This window comes from Poecilia formosa, unplaced genomic scaffold (genome assembly GCF_000485575.1).
Source record: "Poecilia formosa unplaced genomic scaffold, Poecilia_formosa-5.1.2 Scaffold27, whole genome shotgun sequence".
Classification (NCBI taxonomy): Eukaryota; Metazoa; Chordata; class Actinopteri; order Cyprinodontiformes; family Poeciliidae; genus Poecilia; species Poecilia formosa.
This window is the reverse complement of record NW_006799966.1, coordinates 1,765,157-1,790,911: the sequence shown is the minus strand read 5'-3', so window position 1 is coordinate 1,790,911 and position 25,755 is coordinate 1,765,157. Positions and strand designations below refer to the sequence as shown.

General features: G+C 37.5%; 2 protein-coding genes and 1 long non-coding RNA gene across 4 annotated transcripts in view; 2 read left to right on the top strand and 1 right to left on the bottom strand.

Moving 5' to 3' along the window:
- Positions 1 to 2,615: 2,615 nt before the first annotated feature.
- On the top strand, positions 2,616 to 7,857 carry LOC103135738 (uncharacterized). The gene is made up of 4 exons (XR_475961.2): positions 2,616 to 3,066; positions 4,749 to 4,865; positions 7,218 to 7,340; positions 7,631 to 7,857. It is a non-coding gene; the product is annotated as an uncharacterized LOC103135738 (long non-coding RNA).
- A 6,440-nt stretch (positions 7,858 to 14,297) lies between these two features.
- thoc1 (THO complex 1) lies at positions 14,298 to 21,073 on the top strand. 2 transcript variants are annotated; one of them, XM_016669714.1, is made up of 21 exons: positions 14,298 to 14,399; positions 14,604 to 14,677; positions 15,000 to 15,060; positions 15,158 to 15,227; positions 15,543 to 15,661; positions 15,791 to 15,839; positions 15,930 to 16,025; positions 16,153 to 16,235; positions 16,340 to 16,410; positions 16,523 to 16,631; positions 17,043 to 17,177; positions 17,288 to 17,388; positions 17,502 to 17,568; positions 18,076 to 18,126; positions 18,230 to 18,300; positions 18,456 to 18,551; positions 19,107 to 19,172; positions 19,516 to 19,599; positions 19,704 to 19,851; positions 19,948 to 20,032; positions 20,674 to 21,073. In XM_016669714.1, exons 1-21 carry the CDS (start codon positions 14,352 to 14,354, stop codon positions 20,949 to 20,951), a joined length of 1,962 nt encoding a protein of 653 aa, XP_016525200.1. In that variant the 5' UTR covers positions 14,298 to 14,351; the 3' UTR covers positions 20,952 to 21,073. The 2 variants fall into 2 exon arrangements, with proteins under 2 accessions (XP_016525200.1, XP_007548682.1); XM_007548620.2 differs by having other exon boundaries at positions 16,337 to 16,410.
- A 41-nt stretch (positions 21,074 to 21,114) lies between these two features.
- Positions 21,115 to 25,755, bottom strand: part of LOC103135823 (ubiquitin carboxyl-terminal hydrolase 14-like) — an 8,559-nt gene continuing 3,918 nt past the window's right edge. The window contains exons 2-12 of the mRNA XM_007548752.2: positions 25,630 to 25,716; positions 25,396 to 25,526; positions 25,217 to 25,297; positions 24,988 to 25,070; positions 24,715 to 24,829; positions 23,689 to 23,754; positions 23,501 to 23,593; positions 23,276 to 23,404; positions 23,106 to 23,166; positions 22,887 to 22,994; positions 21,115 to 21,973 (exon numbers count right to left, since the gene is read on the bottom strand). Of these exons, the coding sequence (XP_007548814.1) occupies positions 21,828 to 21,973; positions 22,887 to 22,994; positions 23,106 to 23,166; positions 23,276 to 23,404; positions 23,501 to 23,593; positions 23,689 to 23,754; positions 24,715 to 24,829; positions 24,988 to 25,070; positions 25,217 to 25,297; positions 25,396 to 25,526; positions 25,630 to 25,716 (1,100 nt within the window). The 3' untranslated portion in view covers positions 21,115 to 21,827. The remainder of the gene's footprint in view (positions 21,974 to 22,886; positions 22,995 to 23,105; positions 23,167 to 23,275; positions 23,405 to 23,500; positions 23,594 to 23,688; positions 23,755 to 24,714; positions 24,830 to 24,987; positions 25,071 to 25,216; positions 25,298 to 25,395; positions 25,527 to 25,629; positions 25,717 to 25,755) is intronic.

Genomic DNA, 25,755 nt, shown 5'->3' with positions numbered 1-25,755 from the left:
CAGGCAAGATACATACTCAAAGTATTCTGACTAATAGCTTTGAGTATGTATCAAAGCTATTAGATAGCTTTGATTAGATAGCATAGATGCTATGCATAGCATATGCATAGCATCTATGCATAGCATAAATGCTATGCATATGCTATGCATAGATGCTATGCATAGATGCTGTGCATAGATGCTATGCATAGATTGCATAGCATCTATGCTATGCAACATAGGAGGCTTCAAAGACTCCTACGTCTTTGAAGGGCTATTTCTAAGTTATGTAAATAGTCTGAATTCAATTTAAACATCTCTAAATCAAATCTGAGCCTGATTAATTAGATATTCTTTAAACCACTGTCTAACATTTATGAATCATTCACTCTATTTGTAAAAATACAAAATGGAGTAATTTTGTTGTTTGTTTTGTGGCACAATGATAACCTTAAAGTCAGACAAGTGTACAAACCCCTAATGTGTAGACAATTCAAAGGTGGATAAAACTATAATAAATTGGATCTTGTAACAGTTGCATAGAAATCACATTTTCATTTCCAAGATGCAATGAAAAGCAGATGAACGCTCCACACTTAATGTTTCAACAAAACCAAAAATTTTTGCGACAGCTGACATTTGTTACTCCAAAAAAAACTAAAAGTGATGCTCCCTTGTATTGACATTTAAAGAAAATAGAAGATGAAAGAAGGACATGTATGACTGGGTAACATTCCCTTTCCTTTCAGATGCAAAAGGGCACCATGCTTGGATAGCTTTGCCCATTCTATTGCTGTCTCATTAATGTCTGCCTCTTTTCTTAGACACCCTGCAGGAAGGCAATTACATGCTTGGTTTGTGAAAACCCATACAAGTGGATGCCTTTTCCTTTGGCTGAGCTATTCTATTATTTATGTTCTTATTTTAAAAAGTAAGAAGAAAAGCTGAAGAATATAGGTTAATTACGGTAACTTGGTTCCTGAAATGGCTCATAGGAATCTGCTCCTTACTGAGCAACTCATCTGTTTTTATGGTTGTGGTCTCATAACCTAACCACGACACCCTGCTTTTAACCAAAGATCTTACACATTTTCCTTTCTCTTTGCTTTGTTAAATGCGCTTAAACTGTTTTCATTTCCTGCAGTTTGAAGATATAAAATGTTGTACACAGAAAATGTTAATGTGGAAATTAAACCATAAATGTCAATATATTAAGGTAAGATTAACAACAATAACCTCAGTCAGAAAAGCAGCCAAGAGGATTTTGCTGCCAATAAGAATCTGTTGATTGGACAACTTTTAGTCGAGTCCTCCACAGAGCTGTTGTTTATGGTAAAAGGTAAATGAGTTCAAAAAGTAGTTGCTAAAGTAGTTTTTCTGGATTCCAAGTTCTATTCCCTGTTGTGTAAGCCAACACAACCACGGAGAAAACATGTGGACAGATTAGATCAAAGCAAAACTTCCTGGCTTCTGCTTTTCTTCAAAAGGGACAGTTAAAGGACAAGTTAAAGTTACGGATGGATGGGTTAGGAACTTTGTATTGGCTCAGAGGTTCACCTTCCAACAGGACAATGACCCCGAATATCATGCCAGAGGTATAATCAAACGGTTAAGATCAAAGTATAGTTACGTTAGAATGGCCCGGTCAGAGTGGAAAAGGTGTGAAAGTTTATCTTTGCAGATGCTTTCCACTCAATAAGAGTAATTTTTTTCAAATAAGAAAGAGCAAAAATCTAAGCCCTTAGAGGCAAATTTCACTTTTTACGAAGCCGGTAGAGATGATCCAAAGGATTTGCAGCAATAGCTGCAGCAAACAGTGTCTCTACAAAATGCTGACTGAGGCAAACTGAATGAAAATGCTTGCCACACTCTTCAGATACTGTCAAAACTTTGAGAACCAAGTTTTGACAGTATCTGAAGAATACTGTCAACATGTTTTGCGAAACATTGATTTGTTTCGCAAAAACATATCAATGTTTTTGGTTGTACTGTGATAAAATGTGAAAAAATATGTACATCTTTCGAAGACACGAAATGAATAAAAGTTGAACTTTAGGCCCACCTTGAATTAATCTAAGTTTGGAGATCCCTTCAGCATACCACATAATATTCTTCTACTTTCTACTTTCCACAGGTTTAAATGACTTTCCTTCCATTGTTTGAGGCTGCTGTTTGCTGAAGCTGCTTATCAATTGATTGACCTATCTTTATTGCTCCGTTTTCACCTTTGCATATCTCTTGTGTTCTTTGAATTCACCTGTGTTGGAACATGAAGCCGAAGCCAACTGACCCGCAATAAAGGCATTAATAAATAAATAAATAAATAAATAACAGGGAAAAGTGGAATGAAAGCTCTGATTGTTTTTATTATAGGCATGCCGTGTGATTCATGGTCACGTCACTTCCTGCAGTACACGTTCCAGGAGGGAGTTTTCTAGGAATTCACGCTAATACTGTGACTGGGCCCTTACGGTTTTGTATTCACGCTGCCTGTTTTCAAGGAAGTGGCACTTTTCTTAGAATTTTGACATCCCTTTTCAAAGAGGCTGGATCCTTCAGCTCCTCCTCTCTGCTTTTTACATTTCATAACAGGAAAGAAATGCCACAATTTTTATGTTTCTTTTTTTTTTTTTTTTCAAATTTAATGACCAGTTTGAATGCCATCCACCGTGGTGACAGAACTAGATCTTCAGCGGTTCTGGTGAATGATCTGTGACTGAATGCAAGCGCTGTCTTTTACAAGAGTACTTGATGTCATCATGGGTGGTAACAGACCATTAACAGTTCTGCGAAAAATGTGATGGGAAATAAGTGATAGCTGGATAATATGTGATCAGGAGCCTTATTTAAGGAAAACTGCACACACACACAAAGTCAGTAGCTTGGCTTTTTCTGAACAGAACACCTGAAAGCAATACCGAGCTCTCTGGCCTCGGATTGCACAAACTCCTGACCTGGACTCTGGATTACCAGCAGCAAGTGGATATAATCAACACCACTATGTAGTGTGACACATAGATTTCTCATCATGTTATTCTAACATATTTTCATCCGTTTCAAGCACATGGAAGGCGCGTCATTAAAATCGTAAGTATCATTTTGCATTGCTCGACAGAAAGCATTCACTTTGATTGTTCATTTCTCATTTGTCCACTTCTGCATTGTTTAACCGCTTAAAAATATTCCCAAACTATAGCTATATCACGTTCGAAATATTTTGTGCATCTGCAAGAGTTGATTTAGACTCGCGAATCGTATTTTTATTATCTGAAATTGGCAGGGTATGAAAATTATGGAGTGCAGGGTGAGGACACGATGAGGTGCTCCTACTGGCAAAAAGATCAAAGTCGGTTTTAATAAGCTCTGAAATTCTTCCCTTAACCAGAGAGAGGTTCTCACCAAGTCAGATGAAAGCCACCCTTCTGACCAATCGATTAGCTGGGAAAAGTTTGTGCAAAGCTTAACCAGAAAAAGTTGTTTCTGTCATTGTTCATTGTGGTTTGTATCAATAACCACGCAGTACTTCTAAACCATATTTGTTTAAAACTTTGATTAAAAGCAAATAAAAAAATAGTGGTACAACAAACAAATATGTGAAAATTAAGGTTTTTGTAGATGTAGACAGAGACTTGATACAATTTAAACACTCTGAAGCAGAAGATCAGGTTTCCTCTTCAAGAGTCACATTCTTATTAACTTGCCATAATTTTGTCAGCAAAGGCCAAATCCATTGTTGCTTCAAAGTGGTGACAGACAGAATAGCTCTTTTATTTTCTTTCTTGGCCAGAAAACAACTGTTTGCGAATAGCATCCTGCGTCCTCGCTGGCTGCCCAGGATGCCAGTAAAACAATGAGACCATATGCAGTGGAGACTTTATTCGTATCCCATCTGCCCCTCCTACCATTAACCATCACACGGTGCCTTTCACATGAACCTGTCCTTGTTCTCACTCCCATATTGATTCTACTGCGTTTGTATTCATTTTAAGACAGGTTTCATTTGTGCTGCAAACACGGTAACACTGATATAAACAACCATTTATGTTGAAGAATAGCACTCCCCGCCCCATGATGCTGTTACCACCATGCGGCAAACTGTGTGGATAGTTTTTTTCAGGTTGATATGTGGTGTTACTTTTCTGTTGCATAAAATAAATGATAATCAGGAAGCTAAAGTAGGATTCAGAAGCAACAGCACAACCACAACAATATAGCAGGAGAAAGCACACACCCAAAATACTATACAGCTATCCAGATGATGATATTGTTTAGAAAAAGAGAGATATTATTGGTGGCAGGTCAAATAGGAGCTATGAGTGTGCGTTACACAGGAAACTTAGTCACCCACTTAATCTCAGAAGATATTAGGGGAGACTATATAACACAGGTCCCACCTGTTTCAAAATTAGGCAACAGAAAACCTAATCAGGGGACACTTTTTCTTTGAGTGCTTGTGACGCCCCAAGAGGTGCAACATCCTGGGCAGGCAGCCAGCCAACCAGCCACCCAAATTACAATTAACAATAAAATAGCAAAACTTAAACCTACTCAATTTTATGCTATCACAAAACTAAAGCATTTTCAGGCAGACTTATAAATGCCAGTTTATCTAAAAATAGGAGGACAAGATAAAGCAGAGCACAATTCAGAGATGTGCAAGAAAATACTCGAGTTAGAGGCTGTTTGTAGGAAAAGGAAAAGTAGGCATGCGATGCTGTGTCGGCAAAGGTAAGGGTGATGCTTTAAAAGGTTTCTCATTCTTTTCTCAGGAAGGAAGACATGAAGTGGCATGGCCCTTTACCCCACAGGTTCCTTTGCACAGAAAGGCAGAGCAGGAGTCTGGTTTCCTTGTCATGCATTCAAAAGGTCATATTTTCTTTGCAGCGGTAAGTGACTGATGTTGGCCTCAATGCAGTCAGCATGGCACGACATATGCTTAAAAATAGAATGTGAGCTATAAGGACAGAAAAAAAAAGACATTTGACAAGACTTTAAACATGAACTGAGATTGTCAAGATGCCATTTTGGAGTCAAGAATGATTGAAAATGTTTATTCTCAATAGAGAATATATTTGAAGTTCGCTGATTCTGGGACAGATAAAAGTAACATTCAATAAAATTTCAAGGAGTGCGAGAAATAAATGATGACTGCAAAGCTTTTGCATCTTCTAACAGTGGTCAATCTTCTCTGCCTTCATTGAAAAGCCTGTTAGGCTTGATAAAAAAGCTAATAAAGGGGGCAACTCCTCAGCATCTATGCACACCCAGAATTGCGTACAGTTTTCACAAAAGGTTCTGTTTTGGTGATAGGAGAATCAGACCATGAGATGTTCCTTAACACATCCTACACATTCTCAATGGGATTTAGGTTCTGGACTCTATTGTGGACAGTCAGTGTGTGAAAGCAGTGTCTCGTGGTCTCTGAACAACTCTTTCACAATTCAAGCCCACTAAATCCTGGCATTGTCTGCTAAAGTGAGATGGTTGCTTAAGGGGTGAGAAGCTGCTCTCTCAGTTACTCAGTTACTGCCAGCGGCTCTGAATCACTGCAGTACTTTTCCAATTAAAGTCTCCTACCTATTAGTGCAGTCAAGGTTTTTAACTTTTTTTAATCCTTACAATGTGTTTTGCTATTAACTCAAAAGAACACCCAGGTAAAATCATTAGTTGTGTATTAAACTCTTTTTTTTTCCTTTTAATTCTAATCTACAAGGTTAACGATTAACAACAGTTTAGTTTGGTTTTACATAAGCTGTGAAAAATAATAATAATAATAATAAGATGCATCTCAGCCTTGAGCTAAACAGGAAAAGTACTGAAGAGAGCATAAGAAATAAAGGGCATTTAAAGGTTCTGAAATGCAAATGCCTTGACTTTCCCTGATCAGGTAGAGTTTTTTCTAATTGGGCTGGATGAGGGCAGGTCAGTGTTACACACAGTGTCCGGTTGCAGGTACAACCAAATTTAGTGCCTCTGTGTACTTTGACATCACGCAAATGTCACATAAGGTCTGCTGGTTAAACATTTTCTAAGTTTCCCTGTGCAAGATTAAAATGTGAAGCTTTTCTGGGGAAGAACAGAATTTAAACACAGAAGATGCACACAAAAGGGTGAGGTTAAGGGTGGATGTTATCAAAATCTAGAGTTGTGGCCTACATGTATTCTACATTTGGATGAAAATTAAAATGGCATGTCAGCGTGAGAACATCATGCCCTCAGTGAAACACGGTGGTGGCAGCACAGTGCAGTAGGGATGGTTCTTCAGCAGGGACATCTGACAAAGGAGTTATTCCTTAATAAAGATAAATGACAAAAGTTTCAGTCTAGATAAATAAAGATGGCAGAGACGTGCACCAAATGACAGGGTAGGGCTTAACCCAAATTTACACCACACTATTATGATTACAATAACATGCATCCTTTCATTTCACTTCAAAATATTTGCTACTTTGTGTTGGCCTGGCATGCAAAACCCCCTAAGAAACAATAACATTTGTGGATTTACCTTGTCAAAATGTGGGAAAGTTCAATGGATGTGATTATTTTTCAGGGAGACAGTAAAACTGGGATTGGCTAGTGGAGCTCATTTTGCATTAACTTGCATTAACTTGAATTTGCTTATGGCTGGCAGTGACAGTGTCCTCGGAGCCTGGTGCTACGTGGATAGCGCAGATGGAGGGTGCAGTAGCTGGCAGGGCCTTCATGCATGGTCTTATTCTAGAAACAACACATTTGCTTGGTGTTAACAAGCGACGAGTGAATCCAATTTTTCAGACTCATGCTTTTTCTGATAAATTACATTTAGGACTGGGTGGAATTTGGGGATAATGCTGTCAGTCTAATCTGGTTATGTGGAAGGGTCGTGTTGTAGCATTTACGACTGCCTTGCTTGCTGACTGCTGGTGATTTACTAATAACTGTGAATTATTGAGGTCTGTAGTTGTGTGCAGAAGAGGCAGGCCTTCTTTTATCAAAGACTTTCGTAGGATGAAAGCATGTGCTGACCTCTGCAGTAACTCATGTAGTGAATCGGGCAGATAAAGTCAATTCAGGGATTTGTTCAGCGTTCTTGGCTCCAGGAAAATGAAGCAGTGATCTTTGCAGGCTTTGCACCACTGGTGCTTAATCTGTTAGGGTTTTTTTTTTTCTATGTAGCTCATGAAGTCCAAGAAAACATCCAGATCACAACTGACTTTGATAAAAGAGCCAATTGACTTTTTTTTTTTTTTCTTTCTTAGATGGAGTCAGTCCATGTGAAGATTTTGACTTGGAGTCCCACCTGCATTGATAAAATTAAGTATCTTGACAGGAACATGCCTATAATCACTGGGCTCCCTGCAGGGGTGGGATGTCGTATTGAGGTGAGTTAATCAAAACATTCCTTCATTTCCCTAGTCATTAATTTAGCAGATGGTTCCTCCATTTCACAGAGGCCTCGTTCAATAGATTGGCTTGGTATGCTCTGGCTAATGTGCAGCCAGGAAAGCAAGAGATGTTCTCTTCGGATACGTTTGCAGATCAACAAGGCAGGAAGCGGAATCAACTCATCTCTGTCCTTTGGCTCAGTAGTTCATTGTGCTGAAAATGAGAACTAGTAAGATATTTCATTTGTGCATATTGGATGTGCTCGTCCTCTTGTTTGGTTTTTCAGGTGTACTGGATAGAGCCACTGAGTGATACCAGGACATCTGTATGATTACCTGCTGTAAACTGAAGATGGACTCTTCTGTTCTATTGTGCTGTGTTACAATACAGAAAAAAAATAATAAACTGAACCATTTCTAGAGAATGCTATGTGTATAATGTGATTTAAAAAAAGAGCTGATCTGGGAGGTAGACGTATGGACATAAAAGTAGCAAATAAAATATTTATCCCCATGTTGTTTTTTTGCCTCTTTTATGCACAAAACATACCGAAATTGACAACTATTCATTCTATTTTAAAGGGTTTGTTTTTTTTTTTGCTAAACTGCAAACCTCAGTGGAGATTCTGGGATTTTATGTGAAATAACACAAAATAGTGCCTGATTGTGGAATGAGAAGAAAATTATACTCTTTTTTTTTCTTTTTTTTTTTTTTCTTTTTGCCAAGAAATATTTTTAAAAAGTGTGGCATTCATTTATTTTAACCCTTGTGAATCACATGCAGCTGCAGTTATAGCAGCAAAATATATTGGTTTATTTCTCTGAAAGCTTTGCAAACCCAGCGGCTGAAATCATTCCCAATCCTTTTTTTTCCAAAAAAGCTTAAACTCTCTCAGGTTAGATAGAGAGCTCCATATGTCACTTACGTTTTCCTGGCCTGTTTCTTTTCTTTACCTCTAAATACAAAGTATTAAAAAAAAAATTGTTTTGCTTTTTGTATATTAGAAACAAATAGGGGAAAAAATGACATAAATGAACATTCTGGGAGGGCTACAACAGTAGGACATGTTGGAATGTGATTGTTTATTTAGGGGCATGTCGGTGAAGCACATCTGCTCCGTGAAGTGAATTTGGTCTCCCGGTCAGTTATCAGATTGGTGGCTCAACGTGTATTCTGCATGCTGACGCAAAGGCTTGGACACATGTTGCAGAAAATGAACTGTAGAGAGGCCAGGACAATATTTACATGTTAATTAGTATTTTTGTCCAGGTTTTCTGTCCACACTGCTAAAAATTCAATAAAATTCAATAAAAATATTATTATGTTATTTACATAATGAGTGTTTTGTGCAGTTTACAGTGAGGGTAAGGTGAGTTTCTTGCCTCATTTTAGTTGATAATGTGTATTTCAGATGCTGTGACTGATCAGACTTAAAGATTCAGACTTGTCACTGCTATAGCCAACTGTGTGAGAAATCTGATTTTGCAACTCTGTGTGAATATAATTGCAGTTCTGATTAAAACATATATATATTTTTTTTTTCAATGTTTTTCAGGTTCTGCTAAATTAACTCAAACCTTTTCTGACATTTACGGTCCTACTAGAACTTACTTTTCATATACTAGATCACGGAGTGAAGATACAGTAAAACAACAAAAGAAATAGGATGTGACATTTTACTTCACCTTGAATGAACTATTTTTTTGTGTATGCATCTGGATTTTTATTTAAACTATCAGTATTGTTATTTCCTGCTTAGTTCTTGTTGATGAGGATCTGCAAGTTTCTTTAGGGCAGCACAGTTTCCGTGTGAATGTGGTGGCCAGGATTCAACACAGTCCCTCCCTGCAGCATTACATAATTATTCAGGGTGCGCGCGTGTGTGTGTGCGCGTGTGTGTGTTTCAATATGATGCCAGCAGTTCAACCATCAAAGTTGGAAATGCTGCAAGTTTCATAATAAGATGCAAGTAAACCAGAAATATGTTGCAATTTTAATAAGGGCATCTCAATTCGTGTTGGAGAACGGCTTTGTCTTTCGAAGGTCCTGGAAATAAACTGCGGCCTTGATTGCAAAACTAGAAAACGAATGTATTAAAATATCTATCACAATGACATAAGCAACAATTAAATTAAAGGACTGTGCATTTGGGTCAGTAAGCACATCTCAAATCATCATCTCTTCTATTTTCAGGAGCTATAATTAAAAAATTAAAGGTGCAAGATTTTCCTACACAGCCTGTATGTGTGGTTGGCTACATATTCCACAAAATGATGCCATGAATTATTCAGTTCCAAGAATGCAAATTCTTCTTTTCACAGAAATGCTTTACGGGACTCCATTTTTAGACAAGCTCTTTATTAGTGCATTATTGTCTTGGTCAGTCCATTATTATCTTTCCCCAGGAATTTGTCAAATTTAATGTGGCCAATCCTTCGTCACTTTTCCTTGCATGGGAATGGGCTGGTACCAGCTTTGCCTCATGTCACCTTTAATTTCCCTCTGGATGCAGAACAAATATTTAAAAATTGAAAGCAAAATTAAATTTTGCCTCCAATGGCTCAATACGGTGGCATACTTTCTCCTTGATGTTTTTATTGTTTATTAACCATTACAAGCTCAAGTTCCTGGTGTTTGAGGTCAGAAATGGAAATTCTTACACTTATATTCCTCCAAGCCTTTACCACTGTAGCTCATTGTTCAAACAAAGCAGCTCTGAAGCAGCTGCAGTCAGTTCAATCACTGGATTACTAAGTTCAAAACAAAAAGAGATAGAGAAGCTTGAAAATTAGGTCAGTGGTGCTGAGCGCCTTTAAAAGTAACTAAAAATACATGCATTTAAATTTATTTTAATACAAATGTGCACATTTTATGTTGAAACGTTTTACTGCGCTGCAGTTGAAGGGTGTATTTTCAAAAATTTGGTCAATTTAGTAGATCGGGTAACTGGACATGCAAACACTTTAAATCCTCCCATCTTGTATAATCGAAAAGCTTGATTACACAAGATGGGACGGGACCATCGTGGAGATTTCCCGTTTGGCTCTGTCGCAAGAATGTTGTCTCTACCCATCCACGCACGTGGCTCCTCTCACATCCCATTTTATGAGTTGTGGATATGTGATGGTTTCCACACCCCTGGCTAATCATTGAATAAACATCAAATAACTTAGAGCAGCTCCATAACTGGACATTCATCAACAGAGCAATGCTGCAAGGGCAATCAAACCAAGGTTGTTTAAATACACATAACCTACTGTTAGCTTAGGCACCAGTCACAATAGCCGACATGGTTGGGTGCTTATCCTGATGATGTTCTCCTCTGTGTGCGAGGATCATTAACAAAATGTCCCAAATAATTTTATGAGGCAGTAAAGTATTGCTCTGTGTCACCGGTTGTGCAAAAAGAAAATCCCTTTATCTCTTTCAATTTAACAGACCATAATGAAGCTTTTACAAAGAAAATTCTCGGAGCGAGTTTGCAACTGAAGCATGAAGATGAAGAGGCTTTGGAGGCTACAGAAATTAGCATCTATCATTAAATTCAAACACAACAGCTGGCTCAATCTAATTAGAAACATGAATCCTCGCGCTGCATGTGGACCTTCATCTGGACCTTCATCTGGCACAGCGTATGCGCCCACAGCAGAGGTGCAGCGTGACTTTAAACGTACAAATGGGCTCGTCTCCCTTACATGACAGTGACTCTTCTTCACATGTTCTTTTATATGGTGGAATTTAAGCCATGTGACAATCAGGACCAGTTTAAGACCTCCTTCCTTTGTGTGTTTAACCTCAGAGGTCAGAGCATTGTGTTTCGCCTCTTGTGTTGAAGTTTGTCTCCAACAACATGGACAATGCTCTTTTTGTTGCTCTACAGTCATTTTCTCTGAGAGTGTTCATCACATTATTTGGCTCTCGCAACTGAACTTGATTGGTTTGTGACTTGGCACCGGGCTGTTTTCAGCTTTCTTCTCATTATATTTATCTCGCCAAAATAAACAGTCGGGAGTCTGGAGCTGACCTGGTTGAGATTGATTTTACAGAAATGCTGGAAAATGATCATTTCATGGGACAGGGTCTGAATCCGTTTGTTTTATTGTATGTCATAAAATCAGATGTGGCCCACTAAAACATTCGAGAGGATTTCATTTTACTCTTAATAATTTTCTGGCTCCACCAGCAGATTTGTTCGTTTTTGATTTTGTCTCTTTTAAATGTTTTAAATCATTAAACGAATTATAACACCAGTAAAATAAAACTACTACTTTTCAAATTATGATTTCACTTCTTAAGACTAAAAGCTACCAAACTAGGTTAGCCTTATTTAAGAAAGTAATTCCCCCAAAACCCAGTAAATGTTCGCCCAACAGCTATCATCAACTTTTTGGAATAATTTGTAGTGAGCTTTGCTGATCACTATGGAGGAAATCTTATTTGCACAATTAATTTAATTCAACTATATCGGAAAGTTCTCAAGCATAAATAGCCTATTTAATGCCATGTCACCTTATCTCAATCCAAATGAAGTCCAGACTTTGACTAAGTCACTCCAAAACCTAAATTTGATTATTATTTTCAGGCATTCAGAGGTGGTCGCATTGGTGTGTTTTAGGTAATTATCCTCCTGCAACTCAAGTACACTTGAGTTTAAGGTCATAAATTGATCGTCAGAAGTTCTTCTTCAGGAGAACAAGATTCATTATTCCATCACTCAAAGTGATTTTTTTCTGAAATTCTGACAGATTTTACGCCAGATCTAGGTTTGGTAAATACCATTTTTACCTAGTCAGAAGTTCGGAAAATTGTATATTATTTAAAATAGACCTACACAGTAGGTTTTGATTTAGCAAGGAAAGGCATTTTTTGTCAACACACCTGCAGATTTCTCTCAGCAAACCTGCTTCTGTGTTTCCTTCGATTGGACACATTCATTCTGATGAAGCTTGCAATGTGCAAGATCCTGGGTGAATGTAGTGCATCAGAATCTGTAATCAAAGATAGGTTAATCATGATTCTTGGCAGCGCAGTGACATTTTTTTCCCTTAAGAAGGAGTTTATTTTCTGCCCTGCAAGACAGTAAAGTACACATTTCTCACAAAATGCAAGGAAATGTGAACAATTGTCTATGGGTGTTTGACAATTCATCTTACTCATTGTCATCTATGACCTGTACTTAACTTATTCATTGACTGAGTATAATTTGTGGTAAATGATGATTCGATCTTTCAGATAACTCAACCTTAACGTCAACGCCCAGCCCCCAGGAGTCATCTTTAACCCTGTCTCCACCTTACTGACTGGTGTGGGGAGGTTATCTACAACATATTCTCACTCTCTTTCTGTGCTTCATCAGGTTTGGCAACTACCCGATAAAAGATATGTCAAAATGGGGGATGAAGGTGAAATACGTGACAGAAACAAGGTGCCAGTAAAATCACTCTTCACTTTCCAGTATTATCATTTCCACAGACTCCACGGGAATGCTGAAAGTAAAGCTTCACTCCTTCTGTGTGACACTACTCATTTCACAGCTGCAGCATTTCTTCTCCAAGGAGTCACCTCACATCGCCGCTGCAGCGATGGAAACACTTGTCGAAAAAGGAGCAGAAAGTGAATCATTTGCCAGCTACAAACCAAGAGATTATGAACTTTAACATACAATTTCAGAGCAGCTCTTTATGTTCTCTGGTTAGTTATGAAACTTTTGTTTAATAATTGCCATCACAGTACAGTCGAGAGATTCTAATATGTACTGTGACATTGTTAAACAGTACACTGAATCATAAAAAAATCAAGTCCTGCAGCACAGACCTGTATGACGTGTGAAGAAATGCTCATAAAGACAAACGTGTACGGAACATACTAACATGGCTCATGTGGTACAGTTTAGAGCCAAGTATTTATTAACATTAAATGAGAAAAGTGACCTTAGTTCTGTTCCTGTTCATAGTTCTAACACTTAAGGAAATCATCCATCTGGATTATTTTAGTGCAATGAAGAAATAATAATAATAATAATAATAATAATAAAAAAGAATATCGGGAAGGATCACAGGGAAGGATCCACGGGAGGGAAAGTGGAGTTGGAAAAAATGTACAGGAACATTATTTAAAACATACAAAGAAATAATAGGTGTGAAGCTCAAACAGTTTCATGAACTGCCTTGACCGAAACTGTAGGCAATATTGCCACCATGTGGTCAATGTTGGAATTAAATTTGCTTACCTTCGTCTCTCTGTGAAGGCCATGACAGTTATTCTAAATAATATTAATAGTAACATTGAACCAATAGATTTTTTTAACCAACTAAAAAGGACGCATTTCTCTATTGAATAAAAATATTTGAAGCAACATTCACGAAGGCAAGATGATTACATTCTTCAGTTATACCTAGACATTTTTATAACAGATTGCCAAGTCACAAAAAAAAGAAAAAAAAAAGAAAACATGCGTCATTTTAGAGAGACAAAATGAATTAGTGCGTAATTTTAACGTGTAACGTATAACATATTTGTTAGAAGGAAAAATGTAAAATAAAACAGCAGCAACACCACATACTTTTGGCGATTACAGATTATGAGCTACTTGTGTCACCACAGTTGTTTTTTTTTTTTTTTTCTGGAGATTTGTTTGTCAGTTGAAAAGAATTTATATCCCATTAGAAGCAGAAGTGCTGAAGTTATGTTGGTTTATCTTTAAACTGGGAATTTATTATTTAAACATAAACTGGGTTTTTAAGATTCAAAATTACTTTATCGATTTATTATTTTGTCCAACCAGCACAAAAATAAACAAGCAGGGAAGCTACTTACATCTGAAGCCAGCCACTCAGTCGGCCCGCACAGTCTTGAGGACACCATGATTGACAAGACTCAAATTTGACATTGTTAAAAAATAAATAAAATAAATAAATAAAAAAAATAGTGCTGAAACAAATCTTTTCGTGTGAAAAAACAAAACCCGGAACAAATGTTTAGCCACTTCCGCTGGTCACGGCTTAAAGATGTCACCCCCCGTATTCAATTTTGTCGATGTCAAGGAGAAATTTACGGTAAGAAACAGTGCAATGTTGCATTCCTGTCAAAACATAAATTATTTTCACTGAAATAATTTTTTATCGATCTATTTGCAAAGTCTAAGCTTTTTATCTCCGGGTATGTTAGTTTACGATAGCAGTTAGCATTTCATGCTAGGCTAAAGTTAGCTTGTTTCAGATCTGTCTGTACCTTACAATGCTCCTCTCATGTATCTGCAGGCTGCTGCCAGACAGGCTCTCTCGGGTAAAACCTGCAAACATCTAATCACTGTGTTTAGCCAGATCTCCGGAAAGTAAGTTTTCTCTAGCTTAATTTTTAATTTCAAACTAAAGCTGTTACTTGTGAGTGTTTGTACGAGGTTTTCCTTTGACTTACTATCCCACTGTACTTGCTCAAATATTTTAAGTGTTCGGGGTATTGAAGAAAAATATAAAATGTTTAGGTTTTTGAAGCCTTTAGCGGTTTCATTTCTGGGAAACAAAAAAAATGAAATGACTTATTTCACATACATGTTATGTGTCGTATGCTCCTTGCGTTGGGTAAGATTAATGTTAAAAATGTTGATGTCCACATTTGTTGAATGGAAAAACAAGCCATTATATTTGTCATTTCAGTGAGACAGAAAAGAAGACCACACTCGACCAGGCCCTGCGGGGTGTTCTCGGTGATCAAATTGTAAGAGGCTTGTTTTTCTTTTAATTTAATAACTGGATTAACAAGATCTCCAAAGTTTTTAATGTTTTTTTTTTATTTTTTTTTCTCTGTATTGTAGATTGAGCAGAAGACGAGCTGTGACGACTATCTGTCTCTCATCTACCTGAGTATCGATGCTGTTACTGAGGGTATGAGTTTTTTCCTCTTAAAATTGCTCTACTCTGTTTGAAAATGCTTGTAAAAACACACTTAAAATAAATATTAAAACAGGAACCGGTCATGCACAAAGTGATGGTGAAAAATATATATGTTCGTCTCGCAAAAGCTTTAAGTATCTTTAACTACCCCGAGATATCCTGTTGTGTACATATGCCTAAAAAAAAATCTTTAATTTATTTATTTATTTTTTTTTGTCACTCATTTCACGGAAGTGAAACGGGAAACCTTGAAGGATTTTCCTAATGCAACTTTAAATTTTCCGTTCTTCTTCTTTGCCAATGCAGGAATCTGCTCTGCCACAATCCCATTCGTCCTGCTGGGAGATGTACTGGACTGCCTTCCCCTTGACCTGTGTGACAAAATATTCTCCTTTGTTGAGAAAAATGTCTCCACCTGGAAATCGGTAATATTTTTTATTTTTTACTATTTTTTTTTTAAACCAAGATCGGTGAAAAAAAAATTGTCCAGCCCAAATTTAAAGTTGTAATGATGGCTTATGTTTTTGTTTTTTTTCTTTTTCTTTTTCTTTCAGAGCTCATTCTACACGGCAGGAAAGAACTATCTGCTGAGAATGTGCAACGGTAAAGATCTCACCTAATTCGTAACAATTTCTATAACCAAATAGCATCATGTCAGTTTGTTTGTTTGCTTTTTTTTTTCTGTCTGAGTAGATCTTCTGAGGAGGCTGTCCAAATCCCAGAATACTGTATTCTGTGGGCGAATCCAGCTTTTCCTGGCACGACTCTTCCCTCTATCTGAGAAATCTGGTAAAAAAAAAAAATATATATATATATATATATATATATGTATTCTGTAATCATTTCACATATTCAGCATTATGATTGCAAAATATACAAATGTATCTATGACAACCTTGTTTGTGTTTTTACCCAGGTCTGAATCTGCAGAGTCAGTTTAATCTGGACAACATAACAGTGTTCAACAAGAATGAGCAGGAGAGCACTCTTGGCCAGAAGGTGAAGATTTACCACTTGATCTTGATTCAAAACATTTTATGTGTTGCTTTTTCAAAAAAAACAAACAAAAAAAAAACATTTTTCCACCTCCATGTTTACAGCAGACGGATGAAAAGGAAGACACAATGGAGGTGGAGGAAGGTGAAATGGGGGAGGATGATGCACCTGCGCCCTGGTGAGTGGAAGACTTGCTCTGTGAGATTGCTCATTTTCTAATAATTAAAAAAAACAAAAAAAAAACTTGTCTGGTCAGTTGTAATAAAACCAAATTGCTTTTCGCTTTTCAGTTCTATCCCAATTGATTACAACCTATACAGAAAGTTCTGGACGTTGCAGGACTACTTCAGAAATCCGGTGCAGTGCTACGACAAATTCTCATGGATGACGTTCCTTAAGGTAATGCATCATGAAAGCTGAAACATACTACGAGTTTTATCCACTATTTTACGTAATATAATCAACAAAATATAATTTAAAGTGTAATTTCTGTGTTTTTCTTTCGTGGTTCATTTATATTTGTTCCTGCACTTTTAGAAATCCAGAATAATGTTTCCATACTGTTCGTATCTGTTTCTGGTGTATTGCTTCCATGCAGCTGCGTTCCTCAGTCCAGCATTTAGTGACATTTATTCCACTTTTCTAATTACTACATTTATTTAATGTAGCATTTGTTGGCATGCCTGACTCTTGAACTGCTGCATAGCATTTTGAGTTGCATTTGATTGTGTGAAGAGTGCTCTAAAAATAAGACCTGACTGAAAATTGACCAACCCACCCCCCTGATTCCTCTGCTGTCATTCTGCTCAGTTTTCAGACGAGACCCTCGCCGTATTCAAGAGCTTCAAGCTGGATGACATGCAGGCCTCTAAAAGGAAGATGGAGGACCTCAGAGCCTCTGACGGCGGACACGTTTATTTTGCCAAATTCCTCACAAGTGAGAAGGTTGGAAACTTTCTGCTTCCAATGCTGCTGGTTTAAAAAGTTGCCCTCTTAAATGTGTTTGTCCTAAAATGTTTTTTTCTTCTTTTTTTTTCCCCCCTTCTTTCTTGCAGCTGATGGACTTGCAGCTCAGCGACAGCAACTTCAGACGGCATATACTGCTGCAGTACCTGATCCTCTTCCAGTACCTTAAGGGACAGGTTAAATTCAAAAGGTGATGCTCGTTTCTGTGTTCACTTTAAAGTATGAATCAGTCAAATTGTGGGTGTCAAACAGGAGCCATGCTGGAATATTTATTGTTTTATTTCTTTCTCTGTCCTGCTGCAGCTCCAGCTGCGTTCTGAACGACGACCAGAGTGCATGGATTGAGGAGACGACGAAGCTAGTTTATCAGGTTAGTTTCATTTAATTATGTATTATGTCTTTTTCAGTTGCACACTTTGATATCTTTTAAGGCATCCTGGTATGTCTCTGACTCGAAATGAATGAAATCTCATGTGTTCAGACTTTGTCCTGAAGTTTGGTCTAAGTTTTAGACTGCATGAAGTTCAGTGCAGTGAATACACGCAGCAGATATTGATTTTAAAGATATTGGTTTTAAAGTTAAGTTTATCTTTTCATAATTTGGCATAAGGTCTCGAATGTACCAAAAACTCTGATTTTTGAAAAAATGTGAAATATTTGAAAAGATCTTTTCTCATGGAGAATGTTTGAACTAGTGACCACTATCATCAAGTTTTGTGCCTCTTCGGTCATCTCTGACTGATTTGACTTTGATCACTGTAAACTTTTAAACAGAAACATGTTTTAAACTGAAGTTGTTGTTGTTGGGTTTTTTTAAGTTAGTACTACTGTAGCCATAGCAAGAACAGACTGGTTAACGTGTGTTCTGCTCTTCCAGCTGCTGAGAGAAACGCCTCCTGAAGGAGAACAATTCGCCACCATGGTGGAGGTAAGCCACACTTTAGGAATACGGACTTATTTAAATATAACCCTTAATGTTTCATTTTGTACTTCAAGTCGGACCAGAATTTTTAAAACGTCTTCTTTGGCAGCACATTCTCAACACGGAGGAAAACTGGAACTCCTGGAAGAACGAGGGCTGTCCGAGCTTCGTGAAAGAAAGGTATAGAGAGAAATGTCGCCGCATGTCCCCGGCCCATATTGGCTTCGTTTCGTTTCCATGCAACGATTGGTCTGTGGCAACAAATGGGGTGGGTGTGTGAACTTTTGCTAGGATGTCAAAATGAAAAGTGTCCTGGTTGTTTTCTTCTCGAACAGAACATCTGACGACAAACCTAAAAGGCCCACCAGGAAAAGACAAGCTCCAGAGGACTTCCTTGGAAAAGGGCCAGAGCCCAAGATTTTCATGGGAAAGTACGTCACTAAGGACTTGATTTATTTATTTATTTTTATTTATTTTTATTTTTTTACTGTATTCATACACTCTCAAAGTCTTAGATTTAAAAAAAACATTATTGGTAGTGACCTTTTTACAGTTGAGCGTTGGTAATAATTGTATTCATGTCTTCATAATTGTTTATATTCACTCAGCTTTCTGAAAGCAGTTGATCAGAACTCTGTGAGGTCACACCTCCACCGTATTTCTGCTGCACTTGCAGATCATTTTGCGGTGCATTCAAGTGCAATCAGACACCTAACATTTAAATTTCCTCCTGAGACTAAAAAAGTATTTCTGAACCAAATTGAATTAATGGAGATATTTGTTTACATCACTGTGATTATATCCATTTTTTAAATGTATATAATTATGTTCTGTAATTAATTCATCAATATTAAAGCATTAGACTTCAGATGCATCTCTAAACCATCCGACAGCTTTCAAGTTGTGTGTTTGTAGAGCTGGAAAGCTTATTATTTAGCAATTTACGGCAGGATGTTAAACTTTCTTTTATTCCACCGTTTCGTTAGTGATGAGTTGACTCGACTGTGGAACTTGAACCAGGACAACATGGAGGCCTGCAAGTCTGAAAGCAGGTAAGGAATTCAGAGAACTAAGCAAAAATATTTACTTTATTTTATCTTTTTTTTTTTCATATGATATGTCTTTAGTTCCTTGCAAAAGTTTTTATATCCATGAACCTACAACCACAAACTTCAGTATTGCGTAACTGCAAGACTGAATGTTTGCAAGTCATTTGTGAAAGAAACGGAAAATCCAATTTGGGCCACGTAGGGATACAGCAGAGCTGAGGAAGAAGATGCTTTGGCTACCACATCTAATCTCAACACAAAATACTTTGCAGTTCTTGGTTGTCACATGAAGATGTTCTGAATACATGAATACTGTGGGTGACTGCATTCAGTATTTGTATTTCAGAGAGTTTATGCCGTCACTAGACGAGTTCTTTGCAGAAGCCATTGAGCAGGCCGATCCAGTCAACATGGTGGAGGAGGAATATAAGTAGGTCGGCACTGTGACGTATTTCACTGGGAACACAAGTCGGTTATTATAAAATCCAGCTGCTAAATTCCTGGGGGTTTATTTTCTTGCTCAAATTCTTTCAGGGTTGTGCGTAACCCAAACTACGGGTGGCGGGCTTTGAGGCTCCTGTCCAGGAGGAGTCCACACTTCTTTCAGCCAACGAACCAGAAGTTCAAAAGCCTGGCAGACTACCTAGACACCATGGTCTGCAAACTGGCCAAAGAGCTGCCGGTGGGGGATTTTACGTTTTCAAAACCTCAATTAAACTTTAAAAAGGAAAGAAATCAGACCAGTTTTTTTTTTGTTGTTGTTTTTCTAAAAATGCAGAAGGATATCCCTTCAGAAGAAATCAAGACAGGAGAGGAGGATGATGACGATAATGGAGACAATCTTCTTAAAGACAGCAATGACAGTGAGTTTGGCCAACAGTTCTACATCGTCTTTTCAGTGTCTTCAGTTAAATCTATTATTCTTTTCTAGGTTTTTCCAAGTCAGAATATCGAAATGTGTTGTTTCTCAGCATAAAAAAACAAATTCTTTGATGGAGTATTAATACCAACCTAAGCAAAAGTTTTTTTTTTTTGTTTTTTTTTTTTCATTTTGGGAATGAAGTTCATGTTTTTATCATGTGAAGAAAAACGATTTATTACCAGAATAAAGTTGTATATTAGGACAACAAAGACATAGTTTTGTCAGAATTTCTCCACAAGAAAATAAATGGAGGAATGTTGAGCATCTTGTGAAGTTTTCACAATCTGAAACAATTGTGCAAAAGACGGTCTTATTTTTGTCAAAGAGCCACTGACTCATCTGTTCATGTCGGATCTTGACTATTGAAGCTTTGCTCTCATTAAAAATAACTATCCTCTGGTAATCGTATGACTTTATTCTTATAATTAAAAAAAATAATTATTTCCTCCCACAGTGCAAAAGCAAAACTGTTCAGTTAGTCTCTGAATTTTCCTTTGATATAACTGTATTTGTGTGCATGGATGTTTATCTTTTGCACCAGTGTTTCATTTTTTACTTTTATTTTTTCCGTTTCTCTTCAAGGTCCGAGCATCCAGAGTAAAACTGTAACAAACCATCAGATGGACGACATTGCAGCCAAACTGGGGTCCCAGTGGAAGACGCTGGCGTCTCATCTGGAGATGAAGGCAGCAGAGATGCGGGAAATCGAGACGGACAGTGAAGATGTGGACGTTCAGGCCAAGCTTCTGCTGGTGGCCTGGCAGGAGCGAGAGGGATCCCAAGCAACAGTGGAGAACCTGGCAACGGCTCTCAGCGCAGCAGGGTTCTCCCAGCTTGCAGAACGCCTCGGTGAGGCTTGAAACATTTCTTAATTTGTACCTGCGTTACATTGGAGCAGTGAATTTTGTATGTACCAAAGGTCTGAACCTTTTTTTTTTTTTTTCTCCCCACTGTAAAAATCTAATAAACTTTTTTTTTCCAAGACGTTTGCTTTCTCATGGTCATAAAACAGGGTAGCGTTTTGGTTCAACGGTTTATTTTCACCACCAATCAATTAATAACTTATTACAGAGAGTGGATGTCTTTTTGGATTTTACATACATTGTCTTAAGTCAGTGTCACCAAAGCCAACTGAGAAAAACCATGGTTCAAACTCCTCCACAAGGTTCACCACAAGGCCAACCTGTCCCAAACCACTTCCCTGAAAACAGCATTAATGAATATTTGGCAGACAGAGCCTCATCTGTCAATACATTTTTGAGAACAATCGCAGGAGATGATGTGAGCCAAGCACTTTAGACCTGAGACTGAACCCAAAGGCCCAAGAGGTGAACAAGAGTTCTGTTATGCATCCGACAACTCAATCCAGAATGTCAAGGACAACAGCTTGGTGGTTAAATGAATAAGAAATAGTTTTGCTCTTATGATCACCTTCTGAAAGGCTTTAAAAATATACATTGTGTATAAAACATTTAATGAAACTGTAGAGCCAGACTTTAAAATCTAAAGGATCCAGTCCAGAGATTGCCTTTCATCAGATCTCCGTATTCAAAGCACACTATGGATGAATATTTAACAAAATTTTGTTTTACAAGCATAAGTGTTGGTTACAAAACAAAACAAAACAAAACAAAAAAAAATCAAATCTTTAAAGACACCAGTTTTATTACACATCTATGCAGACAGTGCTCGGAAATGGCAATCTGTATATGTGGATGTAAGAAACCTCCCTCCAGCTACTGCTCCTCTTCAAGTATTTCCAGCCGACGCGGCCCGTACAGTAGAACGTAAGCTATATGCCAGTCTCCGCCTCCAGACAGCCGCAGGATGTCTTCCGGTGAGACCACACTCACCTTGTCGTCGTCAAACTTGACCCACTCGTCTGTCAAAAGACACGCGCGCACGCACACACACGCACACACACGCACACACACAAAAAGAAAACAGATTCTTAAGCTAGTTGTCCAAAGCCAACACGTGGTTGTTTGTGAATCTTTAAGTTTCAACCTGCTGATGTTATGACAAGAGTGTCAAGGGCATTGTGGATAAAAGAGAAAAGATTTATTGGCCATGGACTAAATATAAATTCATGTTCACATATTTACAAGAAAAAATGTTATATTCTCTGTTGTTGAAAAATTGGGAGATTTGTTTGCCATAGTTGGAGGCAAAATTCTGTAATATTAAAACTAGGATTGTAAAGTCAGAAGAAAAAAAAAACAAACATTTGAGATTCATAAGATTTTTACAACAGAAGGTGACCATTTTCCAACAGTTTAAGTGGAAGGTCTGTTCTCATCCATCCTCGTGAGTTTTATGTATGACTACAACCATAGTGATTAGCATAATTAGTAGGATTGGATATGGACTTAAACTTTTAGAACAATTATTTTTGTCAGTTATCAAAATGACGACAAAAATATCTCCAAGACACAGACAAATCCCTGCATTCAGTCAAAAAGAAAATAAAGCCTACTTTGCTGCAGCAATTACATTGTGTGATGCAACTTTGCTGTCGTGTACAGTACATAATATTTCGTATTAAATCATATTGAAAAGTAGACCTTGTATATAGTCATGTAAAGAAAACTGTAAAAGAGCCAAAAAATCCCAAATTTACCGAGGTTTTGAACATCTTCAATGAGAGTTTAGAGTCACTGGATGTGATTCTTATTAATTTGGTTTTCATGATGATTAACCAAATCATCAGAAGACAGCACAAAAACGCAATGTAAAGACAGTTGTACTACAGTCGTGGGTGGGTGGCTCTGGTCATCACCAACAGATGTGGTTACCTTCTTTCCTCTTGACCCATCCCACATAGTGGCCAGATGAGCTGGAGCGACCTTGGTGAGTCAGTACAGCCTGCAGGTCGTAGTAGCCGCTGTTGTTGGAACCAAGGTCTACAGAAAGGTAAAAGAAAATAAGCATAATTCCTTATGCAAAAAAACAAAAACAAAAAAACATTAAAAGTTAAATGTATAGGGGGATGATATGAGATCGTCTCAACATACCGTCTGGGAAAGAGAAGGGCTCATATTTTACTTCCTTTGATGCATCTGGCTTCTTCAACACCTAATGGAAATCGGGAATATACACATATGTTAGCATTTATGCTGAAAAGAAGTTTATTTCTTAAACAATAGCATCCACAAAAAACATCCACATTGATTTTTTTTGTCACCTTTTGCTGTTGTTTCTCCAGCTTCTTGTCCTCCATTTCTTTAAACTTTGACCTAATTGGCAACATTTTCTCCTGGAGCTCCGGGGTGAGGAGCTCGTACACGTCCAACATGAGGGGGAACTTGACATCCTTCGCAATTCAAAACAATTATTTACAGATAATTAGGTTTAACTAAGACCTCACTGCAAGATCTGTTGCAAATGAAGAGTAACAATGACAACAAACCTTTAGAACTTTTGCATTCACAGACTCCTTCTCCTTGTAGAAAAATCGGACCATTTGAACAGTTAAGTAGGCAGGGAGACGGCTAAGTTTTGACTAGAGAGAGGACAAATGAAAAGCAGCTGTAAGAAAAATGTCCCATCTCAGTCGGATGACTTCAAACGAAGAGGGCAGCGGGAGATCATACTTACAGATTTGATATACAAAGCATTTCTGTCCAAGGTTGGAGACATTTTTGTGATTTCTTCCTGCAGTCTCTGGGAGTGGAGAGAGAAACAGGATCAGCTCTTCATCACTATGACTACGTCCTCTGCAGGTCCACAGCCTGATCAACTTAATGCTGCATCGCATTGATGCAGTAATTAATGCAATAATCCAATGTTGAGTGCATACTTTGTGTAGTACAGGGGCTAGAGCTGCTAACAGTTATTTTAGTAATCCAATAATCTTATTAATTTTTATGACGTTTAACTGATTTGTTGGAATAATAAAAAAAAGCACATATATAATGTTAGACATACATTAAAATATGCAAACAATTCGATTAATTTCTTTAATAAGAAAATTTACATTATATTGCATAAAATGCAGTAACTGCATTTCTTTAGTGTGTACTTGATCATTTGTATCAAAAGATGCATCTGCAGATAAAATAAAAAAATAAAAAATTCTTCAAACATCAACATATGAAAAGCTCAGCCCTTTCTGCTCCACTTAACAGAATCACAGCGTGCGGCTAATCTGTACACTATTTTTTAGATTAACCAGTTAGCAATTGGATGGCAAAAAAGTGCTTAATGTGAGATACTTTTTTTACATTTGAACCAGGTGAATCTAAAGCTATGCTACTGGAGTCCTGATTGGAACATATTTACAAAGCTTTATTAGATCTTAAATGCGAAATGTATACATTTTTTTGCACGGTAATTACTGCTCGGTTCCATTTACATATTGTACTCCATTTAACAACTAATCAATTACTAAAGTAGTTGACAATTGCAGCCCAAACAAGTGATTGGGCTGCAACAAGTGGCACATACTTTTCAATCAGCAAAAATTTCAGTTTTATTAATGACTGTGATCTTCAGAGAATCTGAGTTTTGATGATAAACATTAAAAATTAGTCTTAGTACTTTTCTAATTGAACCCTGGCATGTCTTCTTTGTCTGAAAAACATCCCCAATGGATTTTAAGGAGTGAAACTAAATGGTACGTACCAGTCGTAGTCCTGTCGCAAGGTATTTGACTTCTTGGTTAATAAAGCAGCTGAGCTGGAGCTGGCTTTCTTTGCCCTTGATCGGCTCTTCTTCCTCAGATTCTGTGCATTTCATGCTGAACTAAAGAGTTAAGTCTATCTCTGGTACATTCTTTATTTCTATGTTTCATTTCAATCAAAAAACTACAATCGGAAAGTAAACAATATACTCTCGAGACCAGAATTTATCAGGTTAAAGACTGAAAATGTAGTTTCAGACAAGCTGAAAGGATACGAAGTTTCAAATTCTACACCGAAATACTGGTCAATAAAGTTCTTCTTTGCAGACGCAGAGGCAGCTCCACCTGCTGACTCCGTCTAAGCAGGGAAACCAAACAGACACACTTTCAATGTGCATAGCAGAGTCTATAAAACACAATTGAAGCATGCGTGAAGAAATCAAATCATAAGATTAATATTATTAATTGCTTGGCCTCCATTTCACTAAAGTGAGAAATGTTTACCTCCATGGGAGTCACCGGCTCAAGTGGTTCCAACTTCTGCTGAAGTACCCTCATCATCTGGAGCCAGCACTCATTGGCATCCTAGAAAAATAAAATAATAATAATAATAAAAAAATGCAAACAGATGCAATCTTGGGCAACTGTATTGCAACAATGACATGAACTGAGCAGATTCTGACCTGCTGCAAGTACTGTCCTTGGTCTCCTTTCTCAGCAAACTGTGGAAAGGCCATGTGGAGAAACTGCAGCAGGATTATGGGAGGAAGGCTGGACGAGGTCTTGTCCATAGTCTCATATAAATCACGCAGGGCTGAAGTTGAAAAGAATTAAAAACATATTAAAAAAAAAAAAAAAAGTTTGCAGAAGTCCGAGAAATTGAAATGGAGCGTTTAGCAAAGAAAATTTCTACAAACCTGCTGTGATGTACTGTGCTGGAGCATTTGCTCCTGAAGATCGCAGGGCGCCTGAATACCTATAAAAAGTAAAAGAGAATATTGATACTTAAGCAAAAAATTAACTAACTAACTTGAAACTATATT